At 37.9% G+C, this 18,377-nt stretch overlaps 1 protein-coding gene across 1 annotated transcript; it reads left to right on the forward strand.

The window, feature by feature from the left end:
* Nucleotides 1-1,559: 1,559 nt before the first annotated feature.
* appl2 (adaptor protein, phosphotyrosine interaction, PH domain and leucine zipper containing 2) lies at nt 1,560-16,384 on the forward strand. Its single transcript, XM_026364904.1, has 21 exons — nt 1,560-1,681; nt 3,025-3,123; nt 3,773-3,832; nt 4,154-4,225; nt 5,179-5,266; nt 5,527-5,568; nt 5,657-5,715; nt 6,222-6,368; nt 6,995-7,077; nt 7,296-7,448; nt 9,392-9,580; nt 9,665-9,707; nt 9,918-9,974; nt 11,234-11,328; nt 11,889-12,044; nt 12,274-12,326; nt 12,471-12,645; nt 13,701-13,737; nt 13,831-13,986; nt 14,085-14,132; nt 14,797-16,384. Exons 1-21 carry the CDS (start codon nt 1,625-1,627, stop codon nt 14,926-14,928), a joined length of 2,001 nt encoding a protein of 666 aa, XP_026220689.1. The 5' UTR covers nt 1,560-1,624; the 3' UTR covers nt 14,929-16,384.
* The last annotated feature ends 1,993 nt before the right edge of the window (nt 16,385-18,377 follow it).

Raw genomic sequence — 18,377 nt, forward strand, 5'->3', positions numbered from 1 at the left:
GGCAATTATTTTTGAAAGAGTGTTTCATTCTCTAATGATGATATGCCATTTTACAGTTTTATAAGCTCAATTTTCAGGCACATGTCAGCAATATAAACTCCAGTTCACTTTACTTGAGTGTTCCCATTAGGTAGTACTTTACTCTTCTATGTTGCAGAGGGACATTGAAGCCCCCATTTTACTCCAAATTTGATTGATTTAGTTGTTGTTCTGATTTCATTTTATATAAAAAGGTAAATTCATCTCATCAATATAGTGTATTACTTTTAAACTGCAACTGTATATTAAATGAATCTATTAGTAATTAGTATAATAAATAAATTAAAATGGAAGGTGCAAACTGTCTTCATAATTTATGAGTACATTTCAATAGTAATGTTCTGTACTTTTAAATAGTTCATATTCTGGATGCAGAAGAGTCAGACAAAAGAGTAGGAACACATGCTGGACCAAATTCATAGAGAGCTTCTACCCATGCATGCTGGTTGCAGAGAGTATAAAGGCTTGTGTGAAATACTTCCACCCCCTCCAACTGTCACAAAGACTCAACACATAAACTCCACAGCTGCACTGCCGCATACAATGACATGTAATGTTTTCTTTTTTCTAATACAGTACTCTGTGAAATATTTTACTGAAATATCTTAAACTATTGTGCTTTTTTACAATTTGTTACTTACAACTGCTGTGTTTCTAAAGTACTATACTAAGTCAACACTCCAAACCTGCAGTACTGTTTTGTTGTTGTTTTTTTATAGTACAGTGCCATGAATTCATTATTTACCTCTGTCAAATAGCCCTATTAGCACTGCTCTTTTTATTATAATAGTATCTAGTCAATTACTCTATGATCGCTGCCCTTTATAGTTTATAGTTCTATGATTTATTCTATGATTTAAGGCCTTATCCTTGGACAAATGGTACTAAGCTTTATCTCTCCCTAATATCCATATACTGTACATACTCACACTGCTACATATACTGTACTTACATGTATATATTTTATTTATTACTGAACTGTTTATACTGTCAGGTTTCATAGCCTATTTATCTCGGACTGTGCCAGTTTAGTCTTTCGTCTCCTTTGGTCAGACTGTCTTTCTGACACTCTAGTATTTAAGCTGTTGTAAAAATGCAATCTCCCCATTGTGGGACTAATAAAGGTTTTCTTATCTTATCTTATCTCATCTTATCTTATCTTATCTTATCTTATCTTATCTTTTTTAAGTTTATTCTGAAATGACCATCTGCAATCCTTCCTGTGACCACGTGGTGTCACTGTCCACACTTGAATTGTAAATTGTTAGTTGGCTGCATCTTTATCTCATCTCTACCTCTACTTTAGTTATAAACGCAAACCGTCCATCAGAGTTGTGCTATGAGACGAACCACATCCGTGGACTCTAAGCTAATTAAATGTAAAATTACACAAACATCTACTTTAGTTGAGCTGCAGCTGTTTTTAGTGGTAGTTTGTTGATCTTAAGGCGTCTGGATGATGTCATACTGGGCCCGCCTCCAACTCCTACGTGTGCTTCTCAGCCTGCGCAAAGACTTGTGGGAAACGGAGTCCACGCTCTGAAGAATTCAAGCTCCCATTCCCTTCTCCTCCATCGCTAGCAAGATGCCGGCCGTACATCACAAACTGCTCCTTGAGGACGCTTTGCAGGACAGTCCTCAGGTAGGCCTGTGTAGGTTTTTATGTTTAAAGAGTGCGTCGTCACGTAGAAAAACGTGATGAAGGCTCAGGTTGTGTTAGCGCGTTAGCCCCGACAGGATCCTATTCCTGTTTCCACTGCTCGATGACAGCTCTCAATTGACACATTGCTATAGGAAATATAATCCTCCATGAGGAGTGGCTGCACTCTCCTACTGTAAACAGTGCTCTAGTTTATGCAGCATGTCATAATTATCGGCGTTTGTGTTCATCTGTTGTATTTATAAAGCTACCACAGCCACAGAGCTGTCCCCGTATTATCAGCCGTGATATCCTGTATACATGTAGACTCCGTAGGACCATATAGCTCAGATATACCTACTCTCTTGCAACAGATTTAATTCCCAGTATCGTTTATTTTTTACATGTTTGGGACTCGACTCTGTTCTGGAGTGAAATTAGGCCTGATTGCCAGGATGTGGGAGGGTTTCCATTATCGGACTCCCTTGGAATTAGTCAATAGGCTGAAACAGGGCAGTGGTAGCTGTCAGCAAATGCAATATGTTGTCTGAAATGCAATCTGAAAGTTGTTTACCAAGTCCTCGGCATGATGCACGAATATTAATGACTATGAAGTGAAATACAGCGAGAGGTTTTGTTATAATTCCGTAAATGTCTGTTGCTTCACTCTTTCCCTAAACAACACTGACCTGAGACTTGAGAGTTTTGCAACCCCACTGCAACCCATGCTCCTTATGCTTTTGTCCTTCATAATACAGGCTCTTCAAATAAGATATGATGCTTGGCTACAGTGCAATGTCAGCACAAGCAAGTTGATAATGATTTTTTTTTTTTTTCTAAGACAAAAGTCAACTTAAGTGAACTGTAAACAGACTTTAACCAATAGGTGTGTTCCTCTCTGCTATATCTGCCTTGCTGCACCTTTTTATGGAAAAGACTACACCCAAACAGGATTTTCCTATTTTGCATAGGTATCCTGCAGTAAAATCATTTAGCTTCACTTTAAAGCTGCAATTGGTATGTCTATATATATGTTGCACATTTATTTATTTCCCTCTGTGCCTTATGTCCACTTTGAGCTTCCAGCAATGTTGTACTAAATATCTGTTGTTCATGGCAGGTTCCTGATAAACTTGGTGCAAATATTTGTTTTATGGGTGCAGTGTGTAGTATACTGTGAATTTAACACAACAATCAAACCTAGTTCTAATTGAATTGTGATGGGTTGCAAATAATGATTTTTATTAATATTAATAGGCACATCATTTTCAGACACAAATCCAGGAACCAGAGAATGTCTGACTTTTTTATTAATTTACCTAATCTTCAAATGTTATATTTTGCAGACTCGCTCCTTGCTTAGCGTGTTTGAGGAGGATGCTGGGATGCTTACAGACTACACTAACCAGCTGCTCCAATCGATGCAGCGGGTGTTTGGAGCTCAGGTACTAAAGAAAACACAAACACCCACACATTCACTCTGTTTTCTTAGCCGTTTGTGACTCAGCCATAAGATTTTACAGGTATAATTTTATTTGCCTGGGTGAAGTTGAGTTCGGGTTGAACATTTGGAGCCAGACAAGGATATTACAAACTCATATATTAGCCAACTTTTGCACTGAGGTGTCTTGTAGAAACAACTGAGATACCTTTTACCTTGAAATTTCGAAAGAGCATGTGAAACAAAATAATGGGCTGTGTGATCCTGCTAATAAGCTCAGAAACCTTTAACCAATTTTGTAACCTAATTGTTCCAATTTGTGCCTTTAAGCAGATATGCTCTGTACAGTTTACTCCGCAGTACATACTGAGCAACATGCTGAAACAATGCAGTCACAATGTTCTTCATTTTTCTTGCTGAACACAGACCTTTTCTGAGCCAGTAATAGTTCACTGATAGAGTTGGCATTTATATGACCCATCCATTTCTGCTTTTTCAGAGAACCCTGATTCACCCGTTGTCCTTTGACTTGCTTCTAATGTTTTATGATGTGCAGGGGCTGAAAAGCAAATGAAAAATGTAGCAGCAAGGGACAAATCCTCAATAATCCAGTTTCTTAAAATTTCTTTTTCATTCTCTGTGTTGTTCAACAGAGTGAGATGGGATTGGCCACAGAGCAGCTCTCAAAGCAGCTTCTGGAATACGAGAAAAAAGTGAGTACCAGTACCACAGCAAGTCTATTAAACAATGCTGGTAATAAAAGATGCGTGTTGACCACATTCTGGATTGCAGAGTGGATGTTGGATATAAAAAAAAAATCTGCAATGTCCTGTAATGAATGCACTTTTTAGCTTTCAACAAGGCTTAAAACTCAGCATCTTAGCATGGGGTTTATTAGCATCTTTGGCCTGGTTCCATGAAAGTGATGTGCCAAATTTCCTGGTGGAACAGGGTATTTTTCACAGTTTTTAGCCCTTAATATATGCTGATTTATGTTTTCTCATGGTTTATACTTGTTTGCCTTCACTTTCTAGAATTTTGCCCTTGGAAAAGGCGATGAAGAGGTAATCACCACTCTGCAGAGCTTCGCCAAAACTGTGGGAGAGGTAAGGCCTGTGTTGACAGCATAGTTTTGTATGTATATTTGTGTGTGTGTGTGTGTGTGTGTGTTTATGTGTTTATTCTTAGTGCAAGAGATTGATGATAAACTGCTGCAGAGTCCGTAGTTGGTTTTTTTACATCATCTTACAAAGAATAGTACACCTGCGCTCCCCTGTCATTTTGGTGAAATGCATTTAATTAAAACACTCCTCCCTGTAAGACCAGAACTGTTTGCATAGTGATGCAAAGGAATGGAAGTGACGCCTATTGCATGGATGGATGGATGGGGACAAGCGTCAGTGGGTAAAATGATAGATCAAAGAGGGTTGTGCAGGCTCAGGTATATACACAAAGCAGATGGGCCTGTCACTTTCAGCCATAGGAGTCCACGAGCCTGCCCAGTCAGCACTCAGCACGATTCAGAACACATGCACACACATATAAAGTATGCTCAGACAACACAAGTTGATTGTTTGTTTGACCTTTACCACATCGTGCACAGAGGAGAACTCCTTTCACCGGGAGAATTAGGCCTAATACTGCACCTAATCCTGCGAACTTTAGCACTTGCAAAATCATTCAAAGTAACCTGGATGGCAGCTTGTTAAATGTTGCAGTGTAGCATGCTGATAAGAATAAAGGATTATTGTGGGATTTGCTTCTGTGTGATATGTGGTCCTGTGTTCAATGTCAGAGTAAACAGCAGGTTTTATAATTCTATTTGCAAAATGTACTGTTCCAGAATATGGGCTTTTTATGATGTAGAAAAGGCTTTGTCTGCAGTTATGCACCCGTTTCACTGATTTCCAGCTTGCTGCAGGAATAACTGGCAGCAAATGTCATTGTACATATTAAAATAAATTGAAATCCCTCAAGATGTTTGGCAAAAGTACATCTTCTGTTTGTGTCCTTGTGCAGGCCTTGATATTTCAGTGTAATCTGTTTTTGTCTTGTCCAGCTGAACTCTCTCCACTCGGAGCTAGCCAACCAGATGGCTGACAGCATGGTCTTCCCCTTGATCCAGTTCCGGGAGAAAGACCTCACAGGTAGAAACACATGCACACACAAGCACAAAAGGTATTCTCGTAATTTCTTTTTGATAAGTTATCCCAGGTAATACATTTGTTTTAAATATTGAAGTAATGAGCTTTTTTGTTAATATCTAGTTTAAATCAAAACTACATAGAGGATCCAGCTTGTACAACCACCTCTCAACAGTTTAACTAGCAAAAGCAATAGCACAGTTTTAATGTGTGAATCTATTATAGATTTTGTAACACAATTTGCTGCACATTGAATTTTGCAGAGATAAGCACGCTGAAGGAAATATTTGGCATTGCCACTGACGGTAAGAACATGCATTAACAGATTTTAAAAAACAGCTATGGCCTGTAGTTACTACCTCATCCTCATGTCTATTCTTTCCTTTCCCACAGAGCATGAGGCAGCTATGGTCAAGTACAGCCGATTGCCCAAGAAGAAGGAGAATGAGAAGGTAGTGTGACTCTCTCTTCCTTTTCCTTTATTGATCGAATGCTGTAGGAGCAGTACAGTAATGTTCTGTTAATGCACTGGGAGTGTTTTACAGCATAATTATGTCAAATACAAATAGATTAAGAAAAATGTAATATTTCACATTTTCAGGCTTCACTTTTGTTGCTGTACTACTCTGCTATTTGCCTCTATTTGCCTTGCCAACATGTCTTAAGTGTTTTGCTTACTTCAGTGTGTGAGACAGGAAAAGTCTTAGCATATACAATAGATGACTGTGTGTGCAGAGCTAGAGATAGTCAGTTTACATTGGACAAATGTTTGGACATACCCTCTAATCTGTTATCATTATTAATCAGTATTAATTCATTTTAAAGACACTATGAAATAACACATGAAATTGTGTAGTAATCAAAAAGTGTTAAACAGAGCAACACACAGGTGTGTATATCGGCGTACGTTGCTCAGTATATACTAATATATGTCTGTAACCCTTTCCTCTCTGGACAGCTCAAGGCAGACTTGGTGAAGGAAGTGGCCTACACCAGAAGGAAGCAGCACCAGGCCTCACTACAGTATTACTGCGCCCTCAATGCCCTGCAATATCGCAAGAGAGTAGCTATGCTCGAGCCAATGCTAGGCTACACACAGGCACAGGTAGTGAGCAGCTGTTGACCTAGAAACTGGGTCAGACATCATTATCCTATCAGTATTTAAATTCAGTATTCAAAGCACAGAAGTGATTTCCTCATTGGAATTGATTAGTGTAGTACTCTAACAAACAAACTAAAGAACAGGATTTTAATTGCCAACTGTGAATTGGCAATTTTAGTAAGTTCATCATCATAGCAAAAAATATCAAACATTAGCTATTTTCAACTACACATAGTTGCAACATATGGCAGCAGGCTAATATCTTTGGGTTTTGAACTATTGGCTAAATACCACAAGTATCTGAACACATCATGTTGTTATGTGACAGGTATTTTTACACTATTTTCTGACACTTTACAGACAAAATAAGATCAGATTAATTGATAATGAAAATTTGATTTGTTATTAGACTGTCCTAGTGGTAATATTTCTGCTCTCTATGTGAGAGACTGGGGTTTGAATCCTGGCTGTGACCTACCTCCATTATGGGGCTTTAGGCAAGACCTCCTTGCTTACTCTGCCTTAGCCCTGTACTTCTTGCTTGTTGCTTTGGATAAAAGTGTCTGCAAAATTACTAAATGTAAATGCTGCCCTACATTTGCAATTGACTATTACTTCTTATCTCTCAGATCAGCTTCTTCAAGAAAGGCATTGAGCTGGTTTCAAAGAAGATGGACAGCTTTCTCAACTCTGTGTCCAAAATGACACAAAGGTACAGACCCTCACATTAACATTCATTTTCACAGGGACATGGACAGGACATGTGATGATCCATGGACACTGTGCTAAAAAATAGTAATTTTCCAAGAGTTCTACATTTAAATTGTCCATTGCTGTAATACCTATATTTTAATTCTAAATTCACAGAAAAAAATTAAATTCTGTGAGTCAGTTTCATTTTGCCTGCATTAAAACTTTTCTCTTGTCTAGTATCCAGGCTCAGCTGGACGTGGAGGCAGAGGCCATGCGTGTGTCCCAGAGGGAGCTTCTGTCTGTAGAGGACACTGTCTATATGCCAGACAAGGATGCTGAACCTGTCAATCGCACGCTTATCCAGAAGGCTGGCTATCTCAACATAAGAAAGTAAGTTTAATTAAAGTCAGTCTAAGATTTAGGGGACATTTTCTGTTCCTGTAGCAAGCTTTTGAAAAATGCAATGGTGAACATGATAAACAAGTGTCTGGACACATTTTGCACCACAGCCACCAGGTGGTGGTAATGTGATGGTAGTGTTAATTATGTGACATTTCAAACACTGTTGAGAATTCAGTCTGGTACAATAGATGGTTCAATCAATACATTGCAGCTGCAGTCCATTATGAATGTCTAAATAATCAAACCTAACAGATTTTTTGTTCTTGCTAAGGTTGCTGAAACTATGAATGAATACAGTAAACAAAAAGTCTGTCACAGCAGACAAGCCAGGTCAGGTAACATGTTGACAGTGTGCGCTGTCAGCTCATTGCAGAGTGGATGTATGAGAAGGGAAACTTCCTTGATGGCTTCAGGGGGTAGAACTGCAGCGTAGCCCGCAATGTGATTCAGTGAAATGTCAGAGCTGTCAAACTGTGTCTCTCCCTCATATACATCGAAAGTCTTTGACAAATGTCAGTGACACCAGAGAAAAGGTTTCACAGAATGCCATTCTGTTTAATGACACACGGTGCCAGCAGCTTCAAACGCTTGTCAAATGGAACTGAGTCCAGAGAACATTTGCTTTTTCTAATGGTTCTCAATATTAAGGGTGTGAGTCACCCACAGCAGCGTGAGGCATGCACATTGATATTAACCAAAGAATATTTATTGGGGAAGGTTTTCTAAACAGGATGTACAAGAAGAATGATACAGATACGCCATTTTAAAGTGAGTCAGACTTATAGATGTGGAAGTGTCTGAAACGTTTGAAATTGTGATAGTGCTACTATCACCGATGACTCATGAGTAATTCATGATGAAGAAAGCTTTAGGTTTGTTGTAATTAAGTTGTTTTTAAAATACTAAAGGCCTAAAATGTTTCCGCTCTGGTACCTTTGTGGACATTTTTACTAATAAGGCTATCCTTATATGACCAGAACATGTTTTTGCATTGTTATTATGAGAATAAAATTAAATGTACAGCATAATAAAATTCCCACAATAGTAAGGGCTCTAAATAATTTCTGAAGCAATTAATGAAACTACAGCACAGTCACAAATTTTAGAAGCCTTAATATATATTTTTAAATAATTAATTAAATATTTTTTAATGAATGTGGAAAAAAAATCTAAATGTGCTAAATAAATAAAGTCACAACTTCTAATCAAAACAAAGATGGCTGCCACCGCGGCAGTGTCGGGTCCTGCCTGCTATCAGCTAGTTCGTTAGCAAACATGTTTAAAACAAAAAAAAAAAAAAGAAAGAAAGAAAGAAAAGTGCTTCAAGTGAGATTTTTTTTCTCCGCTATGAATTGTGGTGACTGGATTTGACTTTGTATTTTTCTCTAAACATCACCACTTGGTTTGTTTAGCTAGTTTGTACCTGAGCGTTGAGGTTAGCCGTGCAGCTAATAGTCTAGTTAAATGATTAGCGCTAACGTTACGCTAATGTTAGCCACACAAAGGTGAGATTTGTGCTTTGTTTTATGTGTTTTTAAACATCGTAGTTTACTTTTATATGAGAACGACTTTGTTTTGTGTGGCTCAAAACTGTTTTCTCGATGTTGATACAAGAGAGACGCCAACTAATTGTCTGTGCTCGGGAAGGGGAAGCCGATTAACGTTAGCTTCATAGCGGCGTGTGCTATGATTCCGCTAGCATTAAAGTTAGCATGGTGCTGGCTTTTTGCTACTCAGTACTTTTTAAAGAAAATGCATAACATTATGTTTACATTTGTTTTTGATTTGCTACATTTTCATAATATAGGGGGAAATGGACGTAAGCCAGGTGTAAACCTTTCTAGGACATCCAGCCTTGAGAACAGCTGTTTTTTAGTTAGATTCTCAATATCCCACACTGTAACACTGGTTCTTTTTATTTTGTTCTCCAGTAAAACCGGACTGGTGACCACAGCCTGGGATCGACTGTACTTCTTCACCCAGGGAGGAAACCTAATGTGTCAGCCCCGTGGGGCGGTGGCAGGGGGCATGGTGCTGGACCTGGACAACAGCTCTGTGATGGCCGTGGACTGTGAGGACAGACGCTACTGTTTTCAGATAACCTCCCCCTCTGGCAAAACGTAATGTCTGCTTTTCAATGAGAGTAATGGACATTACAGTTGGGTGTATTTTATTTATTCCTTTTATTGCTTTGATGATTCCAGGTCAATGATTCTACAAGCTGAGAGCAAAAGGGAGTATGAAGAAGTAAGTGTGAAAGCAGAACATATCTTCTGCTACAAGTATCCATCATACAACTATGGAGGACCTGTCGAGGCCGATCTGTGTGGTTAATATTTAGTTTAGTGCTTGAACCCATCTGACTGGCCTGTCACAGCTGATGTCAGTCAATTGATTTCAAGAGATTTACATCTGAGGTAGTTGAAGCCTTAATGTGTTTTGTTTTGTTTTTCTTAGTGGATTTGCACTGTGAACAACATCTCCAGACAGATCTACCTTACGGACAACCCAGAGGTAAAGCTTTCATTTTAGAAGATATCTAAGAATAAAACTCACTAGAAGTCATTTCATTGAATGCTATTGATTAAACTCTCAGTTCATTATTTTGTAATTTGTTCTGGCGCATATTTATTGTTTTACCACTTTAATGACTAACAGACAATATTGGAAACATATTCTCTGTTCAAGAGAACATTAAAAAAAAATTATAGTTTTCACAGTGTTACCACATAGACACTCCACCCCCGCTTTTCTCTGAAGTGTGTCACAGCTGTTGTTGTCTTGACTGCTTTTCAGTCCCTGTGTTTTGCATATTTGCAGGAGATTTGCCTCTATGTACTTGTACTTCAGATTCTCCAGAGACAAACAGATTATATCTGTGTCCAACTGTGCTCTCTGTCTCACTTAATTATTTTTTCAACATGATATTGAGATTACCATGTAAGTCATAGAGATTTCAGATCATCAGTTTGTGTCACCACTGACAGGTATAGTGCAAACTAACTGCAAATTACATGCCTGTCATCTCTCTGGGGCCTTTTTCAAACACTATGGACTATACTCCCTATATTTTGTTCTTGTGTCCAGTTGTTGTGAAAGTTATCAGAAGGGAAATCTTCTCTCCAGACTCTCCTGTGTGGATCTTTATGCACAAATGAATCAATTTGCCCAAATTTGAATACAAGTCAAATACTTAAGATGTTGTTTTCTCTACGTACATCTGCACAACTCAGTGGAGTGAAGAAACGTCCATACTTCAATTAATCCCTGATATAAGATTCTTTGCTCGAGTATAGTTTGAATCACAACTTATGAGCTAATGGCATTTTATTTATTTCCTTTTTCAGTTTTACATCTGTTTTTCAACTTGCATCTCAAATTATTTTATCCAAAAGCAGATTTGCTAGTTCTCGCCTTATGCAGCAAAATAAAATTTCCTACACCTAAACCTGACCCTTCATGATACATGATACTCTGTGATCAGGAATATTAAAACTGTTTTTGTGAGTTTACTGGTGAATAGACCCTTCAGAGCAGCCTAAGGATGCAACAACATAGAGAATTGGTCACAGAGTTTTGTGATGTTTTAAATATTTCAGAAATACAGTGAGGGTCCAAAACACTGACATCACTCGTTAAAATCCTATTTTGTATTTGTTTCGAATCTGTACAAAAAATGTTTATACAGACTGTTGGGTCCCACTGTCTTATGAAATACTGTGTTCACCTGCTGGTTAAGAGGTGCTGCATTGTCACCGTTTCCCTGTTGTTAGGCTGTGGCCATCCGACTGAACCAATCTGCCATCCAAGCTGTCACCCCCATCACCAGTTTTGAGAAGAGACAAGAAGGCTCACCCAACCCTGACAGGTCAGGCATGTTGCTTTTATAAGTTACAGACAACACAACTTCTCCTGAAATTTATAATCAGCTGCAGCCATTGTTTTGGTTTGGTTTTATCTTTTCAGTATTTAAAATTCTAGTTTGTCTTTACGTCTCTGGGACAATGAAAACAAGACATCTTCTCTACACCTCTTGTGTTTTCAGAACTTAAAAGTCTTTAGCAGCCTATATGGGAAGTTGAAGGTTTACCATATTGTGAGCCTGAGTGTGCATGATAGTGCTTTATATCTAGTGTAATGTTAGTAATGTGATGTTATGTAATTTATGAATATAATTTGAACATTATTGATTTCAACAATTGTAAAAAGCACTAAACACAAAGTTACTATACAAAGTTCAGTTACAGACAAACTGAGATTTGCACCAGATGGTAGTGGTATATGAAAAGTGAAGGCAACATAAATATTTGTACAAAATGTCATGGCAGCCCATCTGGTAGTTCAGTTTGGAAACCTAGCACACAACACAACAGATAAGTGGTTGTCTGAAGCATAATCTTTTAAAATTTGTCTGTCTTAATCCTGCAGAGCAAAGCCAGGAGGAATTAATGCAACCAGTGGCGGTTCCCAGAAGACGGGGTCTGCTCCGGAACCAGAGGATCTCATAGCTCCTGGGACACCCATTCAGTTTGATATCATGCTGCCAGCCTCTGAGTTTCTGGACCAGAACAGAGCTGGGGGGAGGTAAGGGAGCGAGTAGGACCGGCAGTTTGTGTGGGTGCATGTTTGTGACAGACAGGGATGAGGCAGTGGTGGGTGATGATGCATATTTCTTGAAGGTTGGCTTCATAGTATTTATTATATATTTTCTATGAACCTGAATGCTTCTTATTGCCTCAGTGCATGGCTTAATTGTTTTTTTTTGTTGTTGTTGTTTTTTATATTTTACTGGTTTATGTTCTCTTCCTGACAGACGCACAAATCCATTTGGAGAAACGGATGATGACTGTTCCTCAGGAAGTGACGGTAACATTTCATCTTCCAAATGCAACAAAAGAGTCCACTTTTTTTTTTTTTTTAAAGTACTGTCTGAGTTTAGCTTTCTTTTAGTTTAACTTTTGTTTTCAGTCCTTGTGTTTATGCTGTTGACATGTTTGCACATTTCCACAGATTCCCTCCTGCAGCAGGTATTTGCTGTACGCTTCCTGGGCTCCATGGCAGTTCGCTGTGGTAACAATCAAGAGGTCATCTATGAGGCCATGAGGCAGGTGCTGGCTGCTCGAGCCATTCACAACATCTTCAGGACCACAGAGTCCCACCTCATGATCACCAGCAGTAGCCTCAGGTAAGATTTATCAGAGATTACATTAATTTTACATTAATACCACCCCTGAAAACAGACAACTGATTGGACTTTGATGTTGATGCATTTATCAAATTCCTGGCAGTGTAGATAAAAAAAAACAAATACATTAAAATTAAATGGCGCTTAAATTAGCTTTTATACCAAAAATCAGTGTTTCTAATGGTGTCACTGGGCATGTGGTCTGACAGTACGGTAGGTTTAAAATATGCAAAACTAAAATCTTGTTTTTTGTTTTAGTAATGCTTTTGGGTCTCTTCCCTAACAGCTATGCTTAATATATTCTTATAATCATCCAATAGTTTTAATATTGTCTGTCATTAATTTCATAACTGTTAAAAATTGACACATTCACAGCTATATGTAGGGCTGAGTAATAAAACATTTAAGTATCTATTGGAAAATACAGTAGGTTTTGCTGAATCATTTTAAGACAGAAAGTCGTAGCAAACTCATTCCATCCATGTTTTGAGAGATAACTAAAAAAGACAATGAAAATAGAAATAGCACTGCACAAACCAGTCATGAGGTCAGCAGAGTTACAGCCACATCAGGTCAGACACAGCACACAGTGTAGTCAAGAGTGGGAGTGAGATAAGAGAAAATGATGACGGGACGATTTTTTCATGTTACTTTACATTAAAATGTAATCTTTAAACTTGACAGAAATAGTGACATGACTTATATGGTGATATACAAACTAATTTATTGTGACCAGTATTTTTTTCCATATCGTCCAGCCCTTGTTATATGCCAGCAGGAAATCTTTGTTTTTGTTCACAAGGAATAGTATTGTGACAGCCTCTGAGTATAAAAGTAAAGTGAAAAGCTTCTTTACGCTTTTCTTTCTTTAGAAGCTAAAGTTGAACCTTGTCATTAGAAGCTTATAAAGACTCATCAAAGCATAAATTATTGTATAGCCCATGTGTGTGCAGTTTGCTGTGACAAAATGTGACTCTGCATTCACTCATACAAAGTACAAGTACTATTACTGTGTTTTTATTTTACTATAAAGGTTTGTTTTGTTATGATAATAGGTTGATTGACCCGCAGACTCAAGTTACAAGAATAAGTGTAAGTATCACAAAATATTTAGTCAGTAGAGTGAGTTGTTTTATTTATTCATTTTATTCCAACTCACCTGTCGCAACACTTGGCATTTCTCAGTTCCAGCTTGGAGAAGTCTGTCAGTTTGTAGCCCACCAAGAGAACGGGAGACTGATGGGATTTGTGGTAGAGAGCAAAGACTGGAGTGACGGAGATGAGGAGGGAGAGTCCTCATTTAGCGCCTTCATATTTGAGAGCAACACTGAAGGCGAAAAGGTTCATACAACAAACACTAGTGTTTTATTCAAGGAGAGGAAACGTGTTGAGTGATAAACAAATGTATAATGAAGTTTCGCTTTTGTCTTTATTCACAGATATGTTACACCATTAGCTTGGCAAAGGACATTACAGAAGCCAAAAAGGTAACGGAAATATACTGAAAACAGCATTTAAATTCAGACCCCATGACTAGTTGTTTACTTTTAAAAGCAAAGTATGGAACTGGCACAGAAAAATGATGACTTATCTTATAATGATCTCCTGTAAGACAGAAATATAGTCACACTGCTCGAGGTGGAGTCGTACTGGAGTGTTTCTGATGTTTTAGCTACAATCATTAGCTAACAAACCTCAATAATAAAAGAATTATCACCTCTCTGACACGTTTCTCAAAAAGTGAGAGATTATAATTTTGTAAAAAAAAAAAAAAAAAAAAAAGTATTCGTAGCAGAGCTGCTGTATTTGCATGAGATTCTACGGGTGTACCTAATAAAATTGCATTGATTTGATGGTTGTAATGTCACATTAACGCATTTTAAGTGGCTAAACAGAAGAGACTGAGCAAAACATAAAATTCTCTAAATCGTTTGTGATAATTAGAAACACAACTACTACTGGAAGATGGTTAACACTTTCCACTCCATACCGTAAACAGTATAAGAGTGACGGGACTTAATTCAGAAGTAGATTATATATGCCTCAAGGAGTTTAAACAAAAAAATAGAAACAGTAAAACAAATCCTTATTCAGCAATGTTATTTTATTTATCATTTTCATTTATATGATATCTCATGTCATTCTCACAAGGACCCAGAGGCTCTGGCCCAGCTGATGAAGAACATGCCACTAACTAACGATGGCAAGTTCCTGCTGTTGGAGCCAGAGGCGGACAACACAACAAATGGAGCTGGACAGGAAGACCTGGAGTCTGAGGCCTAGTCCCGGTGACCACCAAAAAAAAACAAGACCAGAGCCACAATCCGGTTTTTACCCAGGAACAAAGGCATTCTGTGGATGAAAGTCTCCTCATGACCTGCTAGTCCCAACTCCGGTACTGTAACACCCATAATAGAGACAGTAGTTACTTCCACTGACCCTGTATTACAACATTTTCAGTTTTTTGAAGTGATAAAAGCAGAAGATATATACAAGGGATAAACTGGACTTAAAAGCATATCTCATGGGTGTTCCATTAGTCTCCTTTTTCATGGTCAGACTGTAGCATGGGTCTTTGATTTGGAGTCTTAACACCACTGTCGGTGGTACTCTCATCATAAGAGACACATTAATCACCTTTCACCGTCTTTTAATGTCCCCAGCCATCTAAACAGAAGGTTGTGAATCATTTGCTTCTCTTTAGGTTTCCTATATATATAGATATGTTAGGTTGACATAGTTTGAAGTCTGAGTTTATTGAAGTTTAAGTTTATTCTTTTACTTTAACTTGTATGTAAGGATCTCCTACTACTCCTCCTGCTAGCATTTATTTCTTTTTTTTAGTAATGCACAAACAAGTTATTGCACTTCAAAGGTTTAAATCTGTAAAAACCTAGTACCTGCAGAAGCCCTACTTTAGCAATCTGAAGGATCAGCTACTTTTAAGACAAGACTTTAAAAATATAATAAAATCATGTCAGTTTTATCTGCACAAAAGTGGCTTGCAATGCTTGTTATCGTTAGTCGGTGGACACAGTAGGCAGGAGTGATTAGACTAAATGCCTTTATTCAGTCAGCACTCCTGTCACTGAGGTTACACAGACTTGGCATCCTGACTATGTTAAGCGTTCACACTACATTAAATTAATGTCATGTTTGACAAAACCTTCCTCTGACTGTATAAGATGAGTCTTAAGATAATCAGTATGCCAGCAAGGTACTCCCTGAACAGTCTGAATATACTTTAGTGAAATTTAAAAACTACTTTGCACTCTATTTCTTAAAAGCCTGTGTAAATATGATCTGTCTAAGTGTCTATATGATGTTTAATCAGAGTCAGCTGCATTAAAAGCTTACCGAATCAATATGCTAGATCTGACGCAGTGCATGATTAAATTATGGCTCTCTCTCTCATTCCCTTTGCAGAAAATTAAAACCACTACACTAAGCTGTAATGCTAAAAAAAAAAAAATCCACTGAAATGTTAAGTAAAGCATGTAGGCAGACCTCAGTGGAGTATTGTGTACTCACTGAAAAGCAATTCACTCTTTCCTCATACATTCGATTGATCTACAGATCCCAGTGCAATTATGTTTAATTTCAGACCAATCGAGCTGTAACACTGATCTCAATGGACAGTGCAAGCCGATGATGCACTATGTGAATATGACATGGTTTGTACTATGTAATGCAGAGAATCATGTGAAAGCCACTGACCTGATGTTGATCGTGAAGGTTATGTTGCATTAATTAGTGCATTAGCATATCTTTTTTTTTTTTTTTTTTTTTTTTTTTACTTGTCAGAGCTCTTAGCAGAAACATAAAATGAGGACGAACTGGACATTTTGTGTCACTCTTTTGGTAAAGTAATTAGCATTTATAATTACATTTTAAATTGTTATAATTATAAAAATGATGTAATAATTTGATGTTTAAGGAAATTGACTTATTTACTCATTGTGCACCTGATGGAACAGATGCATCTAGCCATAGTGTAGGGCTTTCAAAGAATATTCTAAATATATTTTAATAAGATTTAAAAATTTATATTGGACTTCGGAGGGGAACAAATAGCTGTGCTATAACGTCTGTCTGCTTATCGAGTGTTAACATGGACCTGGGCTGCTGCAGTGAATGCACTGCAAGAAAGACGGCTTCACCTTCGCTGATTGGAAATTAAATGCAGGTCAAGTTGAAATGAGCGAATAATCAAACAACCGCCGTGTGGTAATGACTGCAGAGAGTTCACCACCCAATTAGGCTACAGAGGAAGTGATTTGCCCTCCTAGTAATCCAAAAGCCCCAATTCGTAAAAGCTTATGCATATGTAAGCTACAGCGAGCCTACTGCTCAAACACTAGCAACCTGTGGAAACATACAGCTTAATTATTTTTCTGTTTCATGTCAAGTATGATTTAGTTGTTGTTAACAGGATAGGAGGGCTGAATCAATTCTATATATTGTAACCTAATTAACCCAAACCTTACTTATTAAGTAGTAATGTCTACTACTGTAGTGAGTAAAGCGCAAAATAGATATTCAAATAGTTTGTTCTTTGGGGATTTTTAAAGCAGAAATATTTATAATTTTTGTCCAGTTTTGACAGCACTGCTACTGTTTACTGTGCTGAGTGCTTCCAAAATATGTGTGACCTACACTTTACAGGAGACACACATGGAGCATCAGAACAGCTGCTGCTAGACGGTGTTAGATGAGACAGTCACAGTTGATAAATGTATCATACTGGTGAAAGTGTAACCGCCAGCAGAAATCAGGAAACTACCTTGGCTCTTTGAAATGGTAACAACTCTGTCTACTTACATCTCAAATGCTCCCCAGTTATTATTTTGGGTGTCTGACTATTTCTTGGCTGCAACCAGTAAGAGTGGGTAGCACCAGCAGTTTTCAAGTTCAAATCAAGCTTGGTTATTATGTGTTTACAAAGGAAAAACTGACACATAACCAAATGAAAGAGAGCTGCATTACACCAAACAATTTCCCTGCCACAAAAAGAAAAACACTTTGTAAGGCCTACGAATAGCTGGTGCAACCCACCCTCCAAGCCAAGAAATAGTCCGGCACATAACCCACTGTTTTTGCGCTTCTGCACATTTTTGAGCTAACAAGATGATGTGTTAATTGGCGAGCTGGTACTGTAGTTTTCTTTTTTTAACCACTTCATGGTAGCCAAGCTAGCTGTTGACTGCCTTTTAGCTTTTAGGACAGACCTAAATGTGGTATCAATCTTCCTATCTAACTCCCCAGAAAGCAAACAAGAACATTTCACACAACGTCCAACGTCTGATTTAGGTCTGTCAACAAGTTCTTTCTCTTGCCTGATGACAGGTCTTAGGCACTAGAAATTCCTCATCATTCTTTCAGTGATTGCGATACTTTAGTATTTTACTTGGTTGCTTTTACTTTAGTTTACACAATTAATAAAACTACAGGACAAGCTCAGTTCATCCCTCTCGAAGTGCCTTCGATCTTTTTTCCTCTCTTGATGATTGTGGCATATCTGCTGCAGCCCATTACACTTGTTACAGATATGCATTAAGTAATGTGCTGTCAGGAAAAATCTGGTACTCATGGTGTAGAAAATACATTTGCGTAATATAGCTAAGACTGCATTTTCAAACCTCACGCTTTATCTTTTTGTAAATGGCTGAAGTTGACAGAATCCATTACTATAAGGCTTTGGCCTGAATATGTCCCAGTTTTCCGAAACTATA

The sequence above is a fragment of the Anabas testudineus genome, chromosome 6, assembly GCF_900324465.2.
Source record: "Anabas testudineus chromosome 6, fAnaTes1.2, whole genome shotgun sequence".
Taxonomy (NCBI): Eukaryota; Metazoa; Chordata; class Actinopteri; order Anabantiformes; family Anabantidae; genus Anabas; species Anabas testudineus.